The 14841-nt window shown below is 39.4% G+C and overlaps 1 protein-coding gene across 1 annotated transcript; it reads right to left on the reverse strand.

Annotated features, from left to right (window-relative positions):
* Positions 1–8289: 8289 nt before the first annotated feature.
* On the reverse strand, positions 8290–10416 carry LOC107567046 (early growth response protein 4-like). The gene is made up of 2 exons (XM_016252638.1): positions 10199–10416; positions 8290–10009 (listed from the first exon to the last, which is right to left on the reverse strand). Exons 1-2 carry the CDS (start codon positions 10353–10355, stop codon positions 8745–8747), a joined length of 1422 nt encoding a protein of 473 aa, XP_016108124.1. The 5' UTR covers positions 10356–10416; the 3' UTR covers positions 8290–8744.
* Between the last annotated feature and the right edge of the window lie 4425 nt (positions 10417–14841).

Here is a 14841-nt window from a genome sequence, read left to right on the forward strand (position 1 = left end):
CCCCCCCCCCCCCCCCCCCCCAGGCTGTTTGCGACTTAAATGCAGATGTCTATCAATGTAGAGATAAAGATGGACGACGGACATCTTGCCTGTGGAGATCTCTGACATAGTCAATTGTTAGACCGAGTCAACAGAATGCCCATAACTTTTACCACAGGCATCCTGATACACTGTATTGGTTAATAATTAACCTGCACATCCTGCCACTGGCCTGTTAGGCACAAAGAAGCAAACAGGGTAGAGCAACCCAGGGAAGAAATAGGCTTCCCTCTTAAGACTAGGCTTTCCTCACTCAACTGATCGCCAATGGCAGTAGGCTGACACTTCATGAATGCACTGAGCCATCAGTCCAGTCAGCTGTCAGAGCTCACTGAAAAAAGGACGAGAGAAACAGGACTGAGATTGATCTCCCATTGACTTCTAATAGATCTGAATGACCAGTCAAGACTAAGAGGATGTAAACGGTATCTAACAAGAGGTGAACATCAGGAGATCAAAGGTGCTCCTGCTGGTTGATGTATGGCACCCCTTCACATGGAATATCTTGAGAACAGAAATAATGTCCAAAACTCTTTGATTTGTCAGCAAAATGAACTAGATTAAAATCAAACTTGTGAAAAATACCTCGAGTGTCCTTACTGTGAGAAAATAAATATCACATTTTCCTAGGTGAAGATTGTGTTGTGTCCAGGGAGTGACAATCTCTTAGCTGGCTATATATATAGTGTAATTTCATGCAGAGAATGGAGAAGCTAAATCTCTATCGGAAACACTTCCTCTCAGTAGTAAATGCTGATAATTACTGTAGAGAAGAGACTTCATGTGTCTTCCCAGTGGTTCACAAACATCTCACCTTATGTGGCCTTGTGAGGATAAGAAAACTAGGTTTTTCTAAAAAAAATAAAATAAAAAAAACTTTTGTTTCCTGCTCTGCTTTTAAGGGTAAAGTCCTATTTACTTTGCACATACACCAAACATCCAACCTATGTCATTTCAGTAATCAACATGCTTTAGATGAAGTCAATTAACTGTACAATTTATAATGGCCTGCTAATTAAGGACATAATGACAGGTTTTTCTAAGTGCTCAAGGACTGCAGGTACTAGCGGAGGTCAGTTTCATCCTCCGTCATGGTCTTGCCTAACTACTGGTCAAGTAGAGTCCTCAAAGAGCTAGTGTATTTTCACAGCGAGGTCCCCAAAAAGACAGACACCTCCCACATTTCAGTGACAATCCATTTTCAGTAAAAAGCCACAGTGGGAGGGAGAGGGGGTGGGGAGATAACAAGGCTCTTACAGTTTCTGCTCAAACAGAAGAAGAAAATCTTAGTTTATTTCACAATACCCTGCATATACTCGCCAAAGACCAATAACAAATGACACAGCTTAAATACAAGTGGAAAATTAACCAGATTAAACAAAGAATTTAATATTTCTGGTCATCAGTGTGCACCAGAGACAGTTAATGAGGTTGTAATGATGAGATGAGACATAATTATAAAATATGATTTCAGAAAAAAATAATAATAATAATTTAAGCAGATTTCCATTCAATATGCAACATATTAATAGTAGATACTAGTGTAGTAGACTAATAGTAGACAGTTGTGGTCGTAAATATAACTTATTTATTGAAAGCAAGTCATTTTTATCTGAATTAATTCTTCCACAATCATTATTAATCAAGAAGTCAAGAAAAGTCAAACAAATTGGATAAAGAAAAGCAGCTTAACACTATTAAGATCAAATCTGCAGATTATACAGCAGACAGGTGACATTATGATAATAGGACTTATCAAAGAATAGTATTGCAGCTTCTTGTTACATGTTACTGTTTTAGGCAAACAGACACTCAACACAAATATTGATGTGTCAAGGACATAAATCTTACTGAATGAACTGAATTAACTGTTTTCTTTTGCAATATAGTATATAACGTTAAATTAAAGTGATAATGCATTTAATAATTATTATATGCATTCATTTTTATTCTTTCAGAAGTTTTAGCTGGAAGTCAAGCCAACAATGTCTAACATACACAGATTCTTGTATAAAGACATTCTTACCAAACCATAACACAATCTTTAAATGACCTTTTAAGAGTGCACAGGGGGCCACTGCCACATACTTTTATGTTTGTGTGGTATTTTATGTGCAAGTCACTGCAGTGTTTCGACAACAAACTTGTCAATTCTCAAGCACACACCAATGTGAAAATGTCCGCATAAAAAGCAACATGTCTGTTCAGACACAAATGATATATGTGCATACAGCTCATGCACATATAATGGCACCATGATTCACAGGCAGTGTTGAGGAATAGTACAGCAAGTGTATGTATAGACTACTCCTGCCGAGCCCTGACAGTGTGAGTTAAGCACAGCCAACCCACTCATTTGCTAATGCCCTTTTGGAACAGGATTTCAACTATTACATTCTGATAGTGTGGGGGTGGTGGGGGTTGGGCGGTGGTATAAAAAATGGATAAACATGCAGGAATCTATTGCCATATAGAAATGTAATCTACAAACAATATTAATCACAAACTCTATTAACACAGAAAACACAGAGGCCAAAATAATAAGTTATAAAATAACAAATTTGTTGGCAATGATTATTTCTAGTGTGTTCAGATGAGGTAAGCTTCATTTGAGGTAACTGTTGCCTCACTGTGGCACTCAATCGTCTGGCACGGCATGTGAAACCATTGGCAGCGGTGTGACTGTGACTGACCATAATGCTTTCTCTCTCACGCTTAACAATCTCAATTTCTCTCCATATCCGATTACATGTCATGCTGTTTCTTTCTTTTTATCTTAGCCAATTTCATCCTCTCTTTCTCTTTCTTTACCTCTTCCTCTCTCTCTGACACACGCTGACATGGGTGGCCCAAAGTGACATAGCCGTTGCTGGCCAAGCCTCATTACCGTGGCACAAATGTCAGTCACACCACAATCACTGTCCCGCTGAGGACAGGGTAACGGCCTCTACTCAAGCATTTTTTGGGGGGACATAACTATGAATGTGTACTATGGATGTATGGGTATTTTTTGCATTTTAGCTTAATGTGTTGAGTAACTGGTAACTGGGTAACTGGGACGAATATCTTTATACTGGGTTTTGATACAGTATATAGCCTACAGCTTGAATATTATACCAAACTGGAGCTGTTGTCCAAATGTCAGCAAAATTGACGCAGCTTATCAAGTTTGGATTTTGACTTAAAAGTTCATTCAAAAAGTTGGCTGCAGCGGTTGCCCACTCACACGTTTATGTTTAATCTGAACATCTTTTTTATTAAATTACATTTTGAATTAATATGGAAATACATACTTATAATAAATACAATACTTTCCCAGCTGATCCCTAATGTAACAATGGCAGTCACACTCATTACCGGTCTACTCTTAAACACCGTATCCTGCCATTTAACCCCATATCAGATGCATTGCCCAGGTAAGGCTTAAGGCTTTAAATCCTATACATTGCATTATTTGTTTTAATAACTATTAGACAGTTCTAGCAGTGTTGTAATGCTCAAGTCAAGTCCAAATGTTCCTGAAAATATGGTCTTAGACTTGGACTTGAGACTGACTCGAGTATTACATCACTGCCTTCTAGTTACAAAAAGCAATAAAGCACTACCTTAAATTTAATAGGTGAATAATTTCCTTGTTTTTGTCAAACAGAATGAACTAAATCCGATTGCAAATTTCAAAAGTACTTACTTATATTTACTCTAATCTTTGCAATCCGACTGCAATATCATTTTACACGCAGGTTACACAAACAGGTGCATCTCAATAAATTAGAATGTCGTGGAAAAGTTCATTTATTTCAGTAATTCAACTCAAATTGTGAAACGAGCAAAACTTGTCCATGTGCAGAGCATCTGTTGCCGCGCTCAGATGAAAAGTCACAAGCGCAGAGAAAGCAACCGCGAGCATGTAACCAAAGGCAATTAGCGTTTTTACCTTAATGACATATCAAAATAATATGCCAGAAAAACGTATTATTATGTATTTCTGTGTATTTTTCTCAGGTACAAGTATCCAGTCTTCTCCTCCAACTGGCGCCAAACGTAAATAAACATGCGCACAGGTATTTTTGTACTTTCTTGTACTTTTACACACATTCCAATTATATAAAAGATGGATTCTTTATACTATTATACATTTATAATGTAAAGTAAAAAAAAGATATACTTACAGAACATTAGGCCTAACATTTAACGTAATATTCCGTTCATTGGTGCGCTACACACCTAGTCAAAACTAACACAAAACAATATTTCAATTCCAGCAGATAGTGTAACCCACAAAAAGACATGCATTATTTGTTTGTAATCATCATTCTCCTGCTTTATTATTATACCGACTGCATTGCATTAACTCCTAACAGTTTTAAATGAACTGTTCTGGGGTCTAAAGACTCTTTGCCTCCACCGCACCATCAAGGACAGCTCTGAACTGTTCCATCATGTGATTGAATTGCTTTCAGGCAATTCATCTCACTCAAAATGTTCACCTCTCCATTCCGTTTTGGCACACCGTGACACTTAACCCTTGTTGCCATAGTGATGTTTCAGCCTCCTTGACCCCTTGGATTAACTTGCCATTTATTGCGGAATAAAAACACCTCGGCAAGTTCTCGAATCCATCCACTAGTGTCTACCCTGACCAGTAATACTAATGAAGAAATTCGCTTTCGGAACAATGGTGAGAATCAAACACTTAAATGTTTGCATAACGAGCTCTTTTACCTCGCCACTTCTCCATCTTAATCATTTGCACTCTCCAAAACACCCACACCCTTCTTCAGGATCAGAGACAGGACCGTCGGGCCGGGAAGCCATCCGACGAATTAATCCGCTAAGGCTGATTGCCATCAGTAGTTTATGATTATGCACCCTGATTACGAAGCCCACCCGAGGACCACGCTACGCCGGCTACACATCGTCAAGGTGGATATAAAATCACGCAATGATTGCACTGGGACGGATCAATCTACCGGCCGCATCGTCTTTTAGCTTAGTCTGAAGTGCAACTATGATTAATAAGGTGTACTTGAGACCCATATAGCTAGTAACACTTAACGAGACCTCCGGCTTTTAAAAGTCGGGCCTTTACGCGTCATAAAACAAACACTTAATTTGACGGACATGGAGAAATTTCACTGACTGTGAACTGGCGACTTGAAACAGACAATGAATCTGTCTATATAAAAGCTAGAATTGCCTTTTAAATGGTTTTTCCTGAACCGAATTTAACAACAAGAGATCACTTAACACGCCAAAAAATAAACCACAAACTACTTTTACTAAAGTTGACTGTTCACTGATTGAAAGAAAAAATACATCACTGTATCACATCACTTTAAGAAATAATAACTAATTCTGCCACTAACTTTCTCCAATGTAGGTAGGCTATGTATTGTCAGGTTAAAGGCTCAAGCCTGTGTCTATGCACTAATGTGCAATAATGAGTTGCAGTAATGATATGGTTTTGTAGTCCAACCTGGAAGATAGCACAACAAATAAACACAACTTTTATGAATTTTGAGGCCTAATAAAATTCCCAGAAGTAGAAGGCTAAGCAAGGGCTATAAATGAACTACAGCACAGTCACATAACTTTAATGTCACCATCACTAACTCATTGTCTTAATTTTAAAAAATTAAAATAAAAAATTTCCCTGAATTTTGCAAGAGCGTAAAACACAATGAGGCTGTGAAAGTGGACTAGAGAGTATTTGAGTTTCCTGCTCAGTGTGATGATGATTAATGTGACCAACAACCTCTAAGTCCATTTAGCCACATGTTAGTAATCACCTTTTTCAAGACAAGCGAAAGCTTGTATTAATCATGTATTTTAAGTTGTAGAATAAAATGCGAAAATATCTTGACTTTATCATGCATAGAACAAAAAATCAATTCAAAAAGCCTAATTACTTTGGAACGATGGAACAAAAGTGCTTAAATGCTAACTTGTTTCTGGGCTTTGGCCTACAAAAAAAACGTCATACCTGCAGCACTCTATTACAATGATGATTCTGAATGATTCTGACAGACCAGTTATGTGGTTGTTGATATCTGTATGAGACATATGGCTGCCTAACGTAGGCTGTTGCTTTTTTAGAAACATGGAGCCACATCAACCCAAAAGAAAACTTTCACCAAAGTTTTAGAGTTGTTTTATTTTATTTATAACATTGTTTTACTTAGTGAGGGGAGTAGAATGAGTTGAGCTAATTTTAGCCTAACTCCTATTCTCAGTTGTGGAAAACTGACACTTAGTGAGACTTGGTTATATTTAGAAAATATGGCATGTGTGGTTTCTGGTTTAAATACACACTCTTAAAATGAATGTTCCAAAAGGGGTTAGCACAGTGATGCCATAAAATAACCATTTTGGGTTCCTCAAAGAACCTTTCAGTGAACAATTCTTAAAAAAAACATTTTTTTTTCTCAGTGTGAGAAACATTTAAGGTTCTTCATGGAGCCATCAATGCCAATGAAGAACCTTTATTTTTAAAGGGTTCAAAAAGGGATATTCACATCGATGCCATAGAAGAATCATTTTGTGCCATTTAAGACCCTTTTAGTGCACAGTTCTTGAAATAACGCCTTTTTTAGTGAGAAGAATATTTTAATAGTCTAAAGAACCTTTTCTGGAATGGAAAGGTTCCATGCATTTTTAAGATTCTTCATTGAACCATCAATGCCAATAAGAGTGTTTTCTTCCATCTCTTCTCCTCTCTATTGAAAACGTGAATATCATTCATGGATAAAGTGCTGCACTATAACTATAAGCCACTACAGTACAAAAGCGTTAATTATACACTTATCATCCATGACACACCCTGTTCCAAAGAGGTCAGTGATGGCATCAGAGGAGATCTATGCCACAGTTTGATCTAATACATTATGCTGAAATGTAACACTGCGCGGTCCATCACACGCTGATCACTGACAGTAGCTAGCGTGTCAGAAAGACAGCACAGGCTCTTACGCACTGGAGTGGGAGTCAGTGATGTACTGCCAGCGGGACATGTCATGCATACAGGGCAGCCTACATGCTGAGGAGTCCCTATTGCTGCTGCTTAGCACTTGGCGACAGATTGCAAGATCTCAGAGCCAGTGTAGATTTCTGCATGAGAAGGGCAGGAGGGATGGGAGGAGTATATACAAAATAACATTTATAGCAAATGTTGCTTGTCGTATCATTTAAATGACCATTCTCAGTAAAAAAACCTTTCTCCTTAAACACCTCAAGAAATGGTTTTATTCATAAATATTTGTCATAAAAATAACAAACATCAATGTTCATCCAAAGTATTTTGTATAAATGGTCTTGATATGTACAAAATAATTTCTCCAGTATAATTATGATAACTTAAGGCAAGTTCACATTTTCTACATTTTCCCCATTACCTCTACTGAATAATTCAGCTAATACAATGCAAAAGCTTTTAGACTGAAAGGCATGTTGAAACTGTTCTAGTATCATGTGAAAGAACTATTGAAAACTGCAGCAACGTATGCTTTCTAATCACTTAACAGCAGTGTCGAACCCTGTGCTATTCTACTTTTTTCTCATCACATCACAAAATAAAGGAGCCATGTGAACTGGATAATTCATAATTAATGAATTAGGGTCACATGGTCACACACTAACACACAATTATGATCTGGTAAAAAAAGAAAGAGTACCTGTTATCGAATAGCAGATACCTAGGGCAGACAATGGTATTAAAAATGGCTTAATACATTCAAATTATGGACTGAAGAAATTCAAGACATCTTATGCGTGGCCCGTGTTTTCCATAACACAAGGGACACATTGAAAATAAAGATATAAATAGCCTTTCAGTTCAAAATAAAATGTAAAAAGTAGCACTTGTTAGAAAAATACAAATGATCATTGGCATATAAATGTATTTATTTCTTCCCACTCGCTGTGTAAATTTGACAACAGTAGAACTGGATTGTATAATTGTACAACACAATTACTAATCGATAGAGCATAGCAACAAAATGAAACAGATATAAAGGGGAAAATACGTTGTAAAAACCTTGGCACAAATGAATCAATAATGCCACCATGTTGTAAAACGAGGTAAATCTGACTTGTGCTGTGAAGCATCTATCAGTGATTATTAATATCACGTAAACATATACTGTACATGCATTTTTAAAGAATTCTTCATTCTTAAACAGGTGACAGCGTTAGAATAGAAAAGACCAAAAAGCACGAATTAAAACCATTTTAAGTTCGAAAGTGGAGATAAGTGCAATACATTCCAGCTGTGCGTTTTACTGCCGCATTACAATGCAAGGTCGAGGTTGGAGCTGTTCCATAGTGAAAGTGCTGAACTGCAGTTCATGTGTTCTGCAAAACACGCTCCTCGATTAAGAAATATAATGGTCGAGGACAAACTGTAAATTTAAAAAAACACTCGATTTAAGTTTATTCACTTGCTGCACACACCCCAAGCTGCACGCAAGGTTCAATGTGGGAGGTCCAGGTTTAAAATTATATTCCCTATTTCACAAAAAGGGATCCGTCACCTCAGTGGACCTTTACGCTCATGCGGGTCGCTTAAATCAGTTGCCACGACGTTCACTTGAGCTTTGGAGTTGTATTCTGTAGCCTAAGCTACTGTTTTAGTAAGCTTAAATCTTCCAAGACGGTAAGATTTGACATCACGCACAACGAGCGCTCATTACGACTTTCACAATTTTCGCTTAAATGGCCTCTGGCAAAGTGAATGGCCACGCGTTGACTACTTGTGGCTTCAACTCCATCTTTTCTTTCTGTTTGAGATGCACCCGACCGTGCCGTTTCCTTTCGTCGCTCCTGGCAAAGCGTTTGCCGCACACATCGCAAGAAAAGGGCTTCTCACCGGTATGAGTGCGGGTGTGCGTGGTCAGATGGTCGCTTCTGCTGAAGCTCCGCAAACAGATGCGGCACTGGAAAGGTTTGTGTCCCGTGTGGATGCGGATGTGCCTGTTGAGCTCATCCGACCGAGAGAAGCGCCGGTCGCAGGTCTCCATTGGACACGTGAAGGGTTTCTCTTTGGCCGGTCCGGTAGAGGAAGCAGGGCTCTTTCTTGCACGGTTAGGTTTCTGAGCCCGTGTGTAAGTTTGACTGAAAGACTCCGGCAATAATGATGAATACAGTACAGAGTCTATTGTGGAAGTCGAGTAGGTCGTGTCGCAACTCGACTGGAGTTCAATATTTGGAAAAATGGTCGGTTTTAAAAGACTGGTGGGTGGGATATTCATAACTGGAGTGGAGTAGTTAAACATGGGAGTACTGAAGCCCTGTGTGCACGTATCTCCAAAGCACTGCTCCTGTTTCAGGGTACTCTCCACTTTGAATTCAGTCTCTGGGTTTGAACAAATGGGAGAATAAGAGTCCAAAAGTTCTTTCACGTCCACCTGTTGTTGATCAGTTTGAAAACTATTCGACATGGAGAACGGCTCTGACTGGAAGCCAGCATCCAAGTACGACTTATTGAAGGCCCCCCACTCGTAACAGCTGCTCTCGAATTCATTTTTGATGACCACCGGGAACGTCGCGCTCTCAGACAGCGGCTCCGCGTCTTGAGCAGAGGAGGCAAAGTTTAAATGCGATGCAGCGGGGTGTTGGGCCTGCGCGGCGGTCTGGGAGTCCGAGTAGCTGTGGCCTGCCTGTCCCGGGGAATACAGCTGCGGGGTGGTGCACGTGGAGGCCGGAGTCTGGACGCCCTCGTCGCCGAAACTGCTACGGCTTGCGTTCATCGTACCGTCTGCACACTGATGCGCATCCGAGACAGGGGTAGTTGAGATGCCAACGATTTCGGTGATCATGTTGAGCAGTGTTTCCGTGCTGCAAGGTGTTCCTTGAGCTGTTTCCACGTAGAAGCTGCCCGAGTAAGCTAAGGAGGTTGTGTAGCTTTCCTTCGGACCCTGACAAGAGTTATACTGATCTATACTCGTGGGCTCCGTTTTGGGGGTAATAGGCGCACCTGACGTGGTGAAAAAAAAAGACAGGCATGCGTCAGTGCCTTCAGTGAAATGTGCAATCAGTTATATAACGATATCGTTTCGTGAGTGGCTTGAATTAACTTGCATTGTATTATTTTTCATGCAGCAGTACTGATATCTGGTCTTTAATAAACAGAGCTAAGATGTGTAAAGATCTGTCAGAAACTCACCGTGTGCAAACTGGGCAGATGCTGTTCTTCCAGAATCCATGAAAACATTCTGGCTGTCTTTGGAGCCGTGAGTTTCCATCCCTATCGCAGAACTGTCACAGTTTTCAAACTGAGAGTAGAAAGAATCTTGAGAGTTCAAATCCATGTTGTTAAGCATCTTTCCGTGAATGGCTTTCCAATGGCTGTCAGTCCGAGCAGGTTATTGATAAGGGGGTATTGCAAACACAAGAAAGAGCAAAAACCGATCCGACAGTTAAGTCCGTGAAGGCGTTCGTCCAAAAAAGAAATGTAAATACTTTGGAATTCCCTCTTTTTGAGATCTGCGTCGAGGTAATATAGCTCTCCAGCTGTCTGTAGATGTGTAGATCTGTTGATTCTCACACCAACGGCTTCCCTTCGCTTGGCTTTTATACACTCCGTCTCACCGATCAGCCCTCCTCCCCATTCATTGTCTCCAGTGAGAGGATTCCCCGCCGCGTGTCATCTTCGTGACCATATATGGACAGAGGATATGACGGGATTCCCCAAAAAAGGAGAATTACGGTTCTGACGCTTCAACAAGGCTGTCGTTAAGTGTACGGGAACGACGGAGAGCCAGACTTAAGCTATGGATGTTTCTTAGCTAATTCAAATGAAAGCACTATGCATTCGACTGCGTTTTCGTAGACATCTGAAGGCGTTCCTGACGAAAACAAACAGAAAGTGTTTCATAAAAAGCCCCTTTTCATTTTCAGTCTCTGTCAAAATCAACCTCTAAAAAAATCGACATCGAATTCAGTCCGTTTCCTTTCATTTCGTTTTATGAACGTCTTGTAAAACTTAATTTACTTCTAGGTGTTTAACAAACATCACAAACCTTCACGACATGCTGTTGTTTATAGCGACAAAACATATCTGAAAATTAGCTGCCTGTGAACGTAGACATATTTGTCTTGACATTCAGTTTGTTAGGACATGCAAATGAGTTATGAGGTAAAAGGGCATTGCAGTACGCAACGATATGCAGCATAAAGCTTGGAAAGCAATTCTCATTCATATTCCCCTCGTTTTTTTTTAGCGTAAATTAAATGATCACCTTATTAATGTTTTGTCATTACCTTGACTAGGCTGTAAAGTCATTGCAATCCTAAAATTCACATTTTCCAGAACATAAGCGCGATTGATTGTAGACTAGACATACTTCGATACAGATAAAACACACTTCATAAAACATCATAAAATAGAATACAGAACTAATTATAATATACAACCTTAAGTAAAACGGCCCTGAGACAAATGTGAATATTTTCCTCATACAAGTAGATTGTTGAGACGCTCTGCCATCCTGTCGCGCAGAGCTGGCGTTAAAAGTGCTCTGTTGTCCAGCACCATGGAGAGCGCCACTTGAAATAGCAGGCTGCTCTATTCTACAATTATAGTTCACGGCCTGCAGCCTGTGTACAATGCTATAACGCTGACATTCTTGCTGTCGGTCTAATATAACAGTCGAACTGATAACGGTTTCCTTTCTCCTTCGCCTTTTTTTTTGTAACGATACATTAAACGAACGCAATTCATTCAAATATAGACTACTTAGAGACCTCTTCATGATCATGTTTTCAATTTCTGAATGAAAATTCCTTTTTCAATTTTTTTTGTAGGTTACTATTAAAATGCCTAGGTTGTTTAATTGTAGAAAACTGTAAACAAAAGTGTCATCAACAACAAAGCAATAAGTGCATAAGCTGGCCTTATTATTATTATTTTTTAAGAGCAGTCACAATTTTATAATGCTTGGTATGGCTGTGTGAAGGTCACTACATTTTACAAGAGAAAATAGAATGAGATTTTGAACTTTTTAAGGAACAGCTCTATAAGCTTAAATGTATTATTATTTACTCAAAAAAATTTGTATCTTGTGTGTGTCTATACACACATTTGGATGTATTCAAAGTGTTAGGTGGTTTACTTCACTTGACAATTTGTTATGAAAACAAATTCTTTTTTTAATGAATAAATTCTTTAAAAAAAATAAAAAAGTACATTAATGTTGTTTAATGTTTAAATTACCCATGTACTGTTGTCAAATCTAGGCCAATTTCTAGGATTTTGCCTCTTCAACAAGAAATTATGGGAATATTGAAAGTTATTGAACAATATCTAAAAACAGATTTTCTAAGAAGGCATTTCATAAGAACAAAAAAGTAGCCTAGATTTTAGATTAATAAAATTAAAGTTATGTTTTGCAGCTTCTTAGCCAAATGTTCTAAAAATTACAACAGTAGCACATGGAAACTCCTACACTGGTGGCTTTACTCTCTACAACTAATTCCCTGTTGCAAAATCCAGTTTAATCTGGAAACTGTCTTGGAACATAGTAGCTGGCTGACCAGCCACCATGCTCAAAAAACAGCTTGAACTGTGGTTCAAGATGGTCTACCAGCTTGGAGCAGCTAATGATCAGAGCTATCATGTTCCAAATAACAGCTACCAGCTTAAGCAGTACTTTATGGCATGGTTTGCAAAACCTCTGTTAAAGAACCATGGCGGACAATGATGTCCACTTGTCCTGTAATATGTAGGTGGAAACTTTATGAGAATTTGAGGTGCCTTTAAAATCACTTGAGAACTGTGGTTTGCCCCATCCAACTGTACAGTAATAGCTGTGACTGCTACTCTTGTGCAATATTACTTTGCATAGGCCACTGGAGCACCAGTGGAGGACAAAAAGAGACGAGGAAGAATATGTTGAGCAGTGGGCTGAAAAAAGCGAGGCACTTATTTAGCACATGCCTACTCAAGTATCCTTTGTACATCAAATCTATTTATGTATTTTTTATTTAAATTTTTTTTATTTTATGGCTTATTTTTTATTGAACAGCATGTGCATACAACAGTTGAAAATTCTGGCAGTTGCAGTATTTTTCATTTATTTTGGAACAGCCCTGAGTAAATAGATTGGCCATGTAACCCATTTAGGCGAGGTTTCCATAAATACACAAGCATGATGACAAAGAAGCGGCCGTTTGCATGATGGAACTGGCTTTGGTGGTGCATGAAATATTCCTCTTATTATGATGATACAAAATCACACTTAACAACGAGTTTGACATTTTCTGGAAGTAACTGTTCGCATCACGCTACTTTCCCCTATTCGAGCCCCTAATATCCCCCTCTCCAGTGGTCTCTTCCAGTTGACCTAAACCTACTAAAAAGCTCTCCTCTTAAAGAGTTCATAACACTGAGACGCTGTTGTGATAACTGCCGAGTAGCGCTCACCTCTCGCCTCTGCAAAATGCCACGGAGCTCAGTAATGGATTTATGTAATTCCTGCACTTACCAAGATTATTATACCAAAGAAATGCAATGAAGGTAAAAGTGTAATGAGACCATCGATCTGTCGGTATTTTCTTAAAAGTTTGTTTGAAAGGAAACGTCGGATGATCTGAGCTCGAACTGCAACATCAGATATTTCAAGCCCATTCAGTGTTTGAATAAAATCGAATGGCAAAATAGATGTCTATAGATAATATTGGTTTGTCAGTATAAGCTCCTGCCAGTGCAGTGCATGTGAAAATGAAATGAATATTGTCTCTACAATGTCTTCACTCATTTTTTTTTTCAAGCTCGTGATCCATCTGTTCATAGCAGCATTTTGTAGAACGCTAAACAACACCATTATCAAATGGTATAATCGTATCCACACATAATTTGACTAATTCCCAAGGCAATGATTGAGCTGAAGGAAGAAGCAGCACTGCAAAGAGAAAGTTGGAAAATATTGCATCTAACAGTACAAAATCAGAGCACTAAAAAGGAGCAACAAAGATTTGTGTAAAATATTATGATAAAATAACTTATTTACTATTGCAAAAAGCTTAGGCTCAAGCTTATGGGCTTGACATGCATGACAACGTACTGAAAAGAAAGGCTTTGGAGTACATTCAAGAATGTCTGGTGGATTTTCAAGAGGCAGAGGAATCATACGCCCTCCACATCACATTTCTGAAGTATGTCCCATATTACAAACCCCCAATGGCACCGGATGAAGGCTCATCTTCCTCAAACCCTAGCAACAATGAGAAACTGAAAAAAGGGATTGGGAGAGCTAACATCAGAGCTTCCACGACCGGAAACACGACTCGATGCAAGCTTGCATCACGCTGCCAAATAATTTTGCTTTCTTTTCCCTTTCAATCACAATCCCATGCATGACCACGCTCCAGCGCTTGAGCCCCTTTCAGAAAGCACGGATCTTTTGAACCGGCGACTTATTGCTCTCCTCCGTCTACGGAGTGTGGAAGTGGGGTTAGGGAAGCCCGATTGCAGAACCGAAACCCCACTCAGCAAGCTGCAGGTTTCCCTTGCAGTTCCAGAAATACACCCTTGTGCTCGCCCACTCCTGTCCCCGGACAACCATCCTCGCCTTTCAGGCTGGGAGGGGCCGGAGCTTAGGCTTTCTTCCTGATCGTGACTGCAGAGGGTTCCAGCAGTTCCCCGCCCGCTCTGCCTGACACCCCCACATTCCCAGCAACCTCTTCTCTACTCTGAGCCACAGCTACAGAGCATACCAGCAAGCCAATCTGGCTCTCCTCCAGCTACCTGGAGTTATCTAATCATGATAAATGAGTTTAAATTAACTTAGCACCACGGCGACAGGGCTC

The sequence above is a fragment of the Sinocyclocheilus grahami genome, unplaced genomic scaffold, assembly GCF_001515645.1.
Source record: "Sinocyclocheilus grahami isolate Dianchi unplaced genomic scaffold, SAMN03320097.WGS_v1.1 scaffold1123.1, whole genome shotgun sequence".
Lineage (NCBI taxonomy): Eukaryota > Metazoa > Chordata > Actinopteri > Cypriniformes > Cyprinidae > Sinocyclocheilus > Sinocyclocheilus grahami.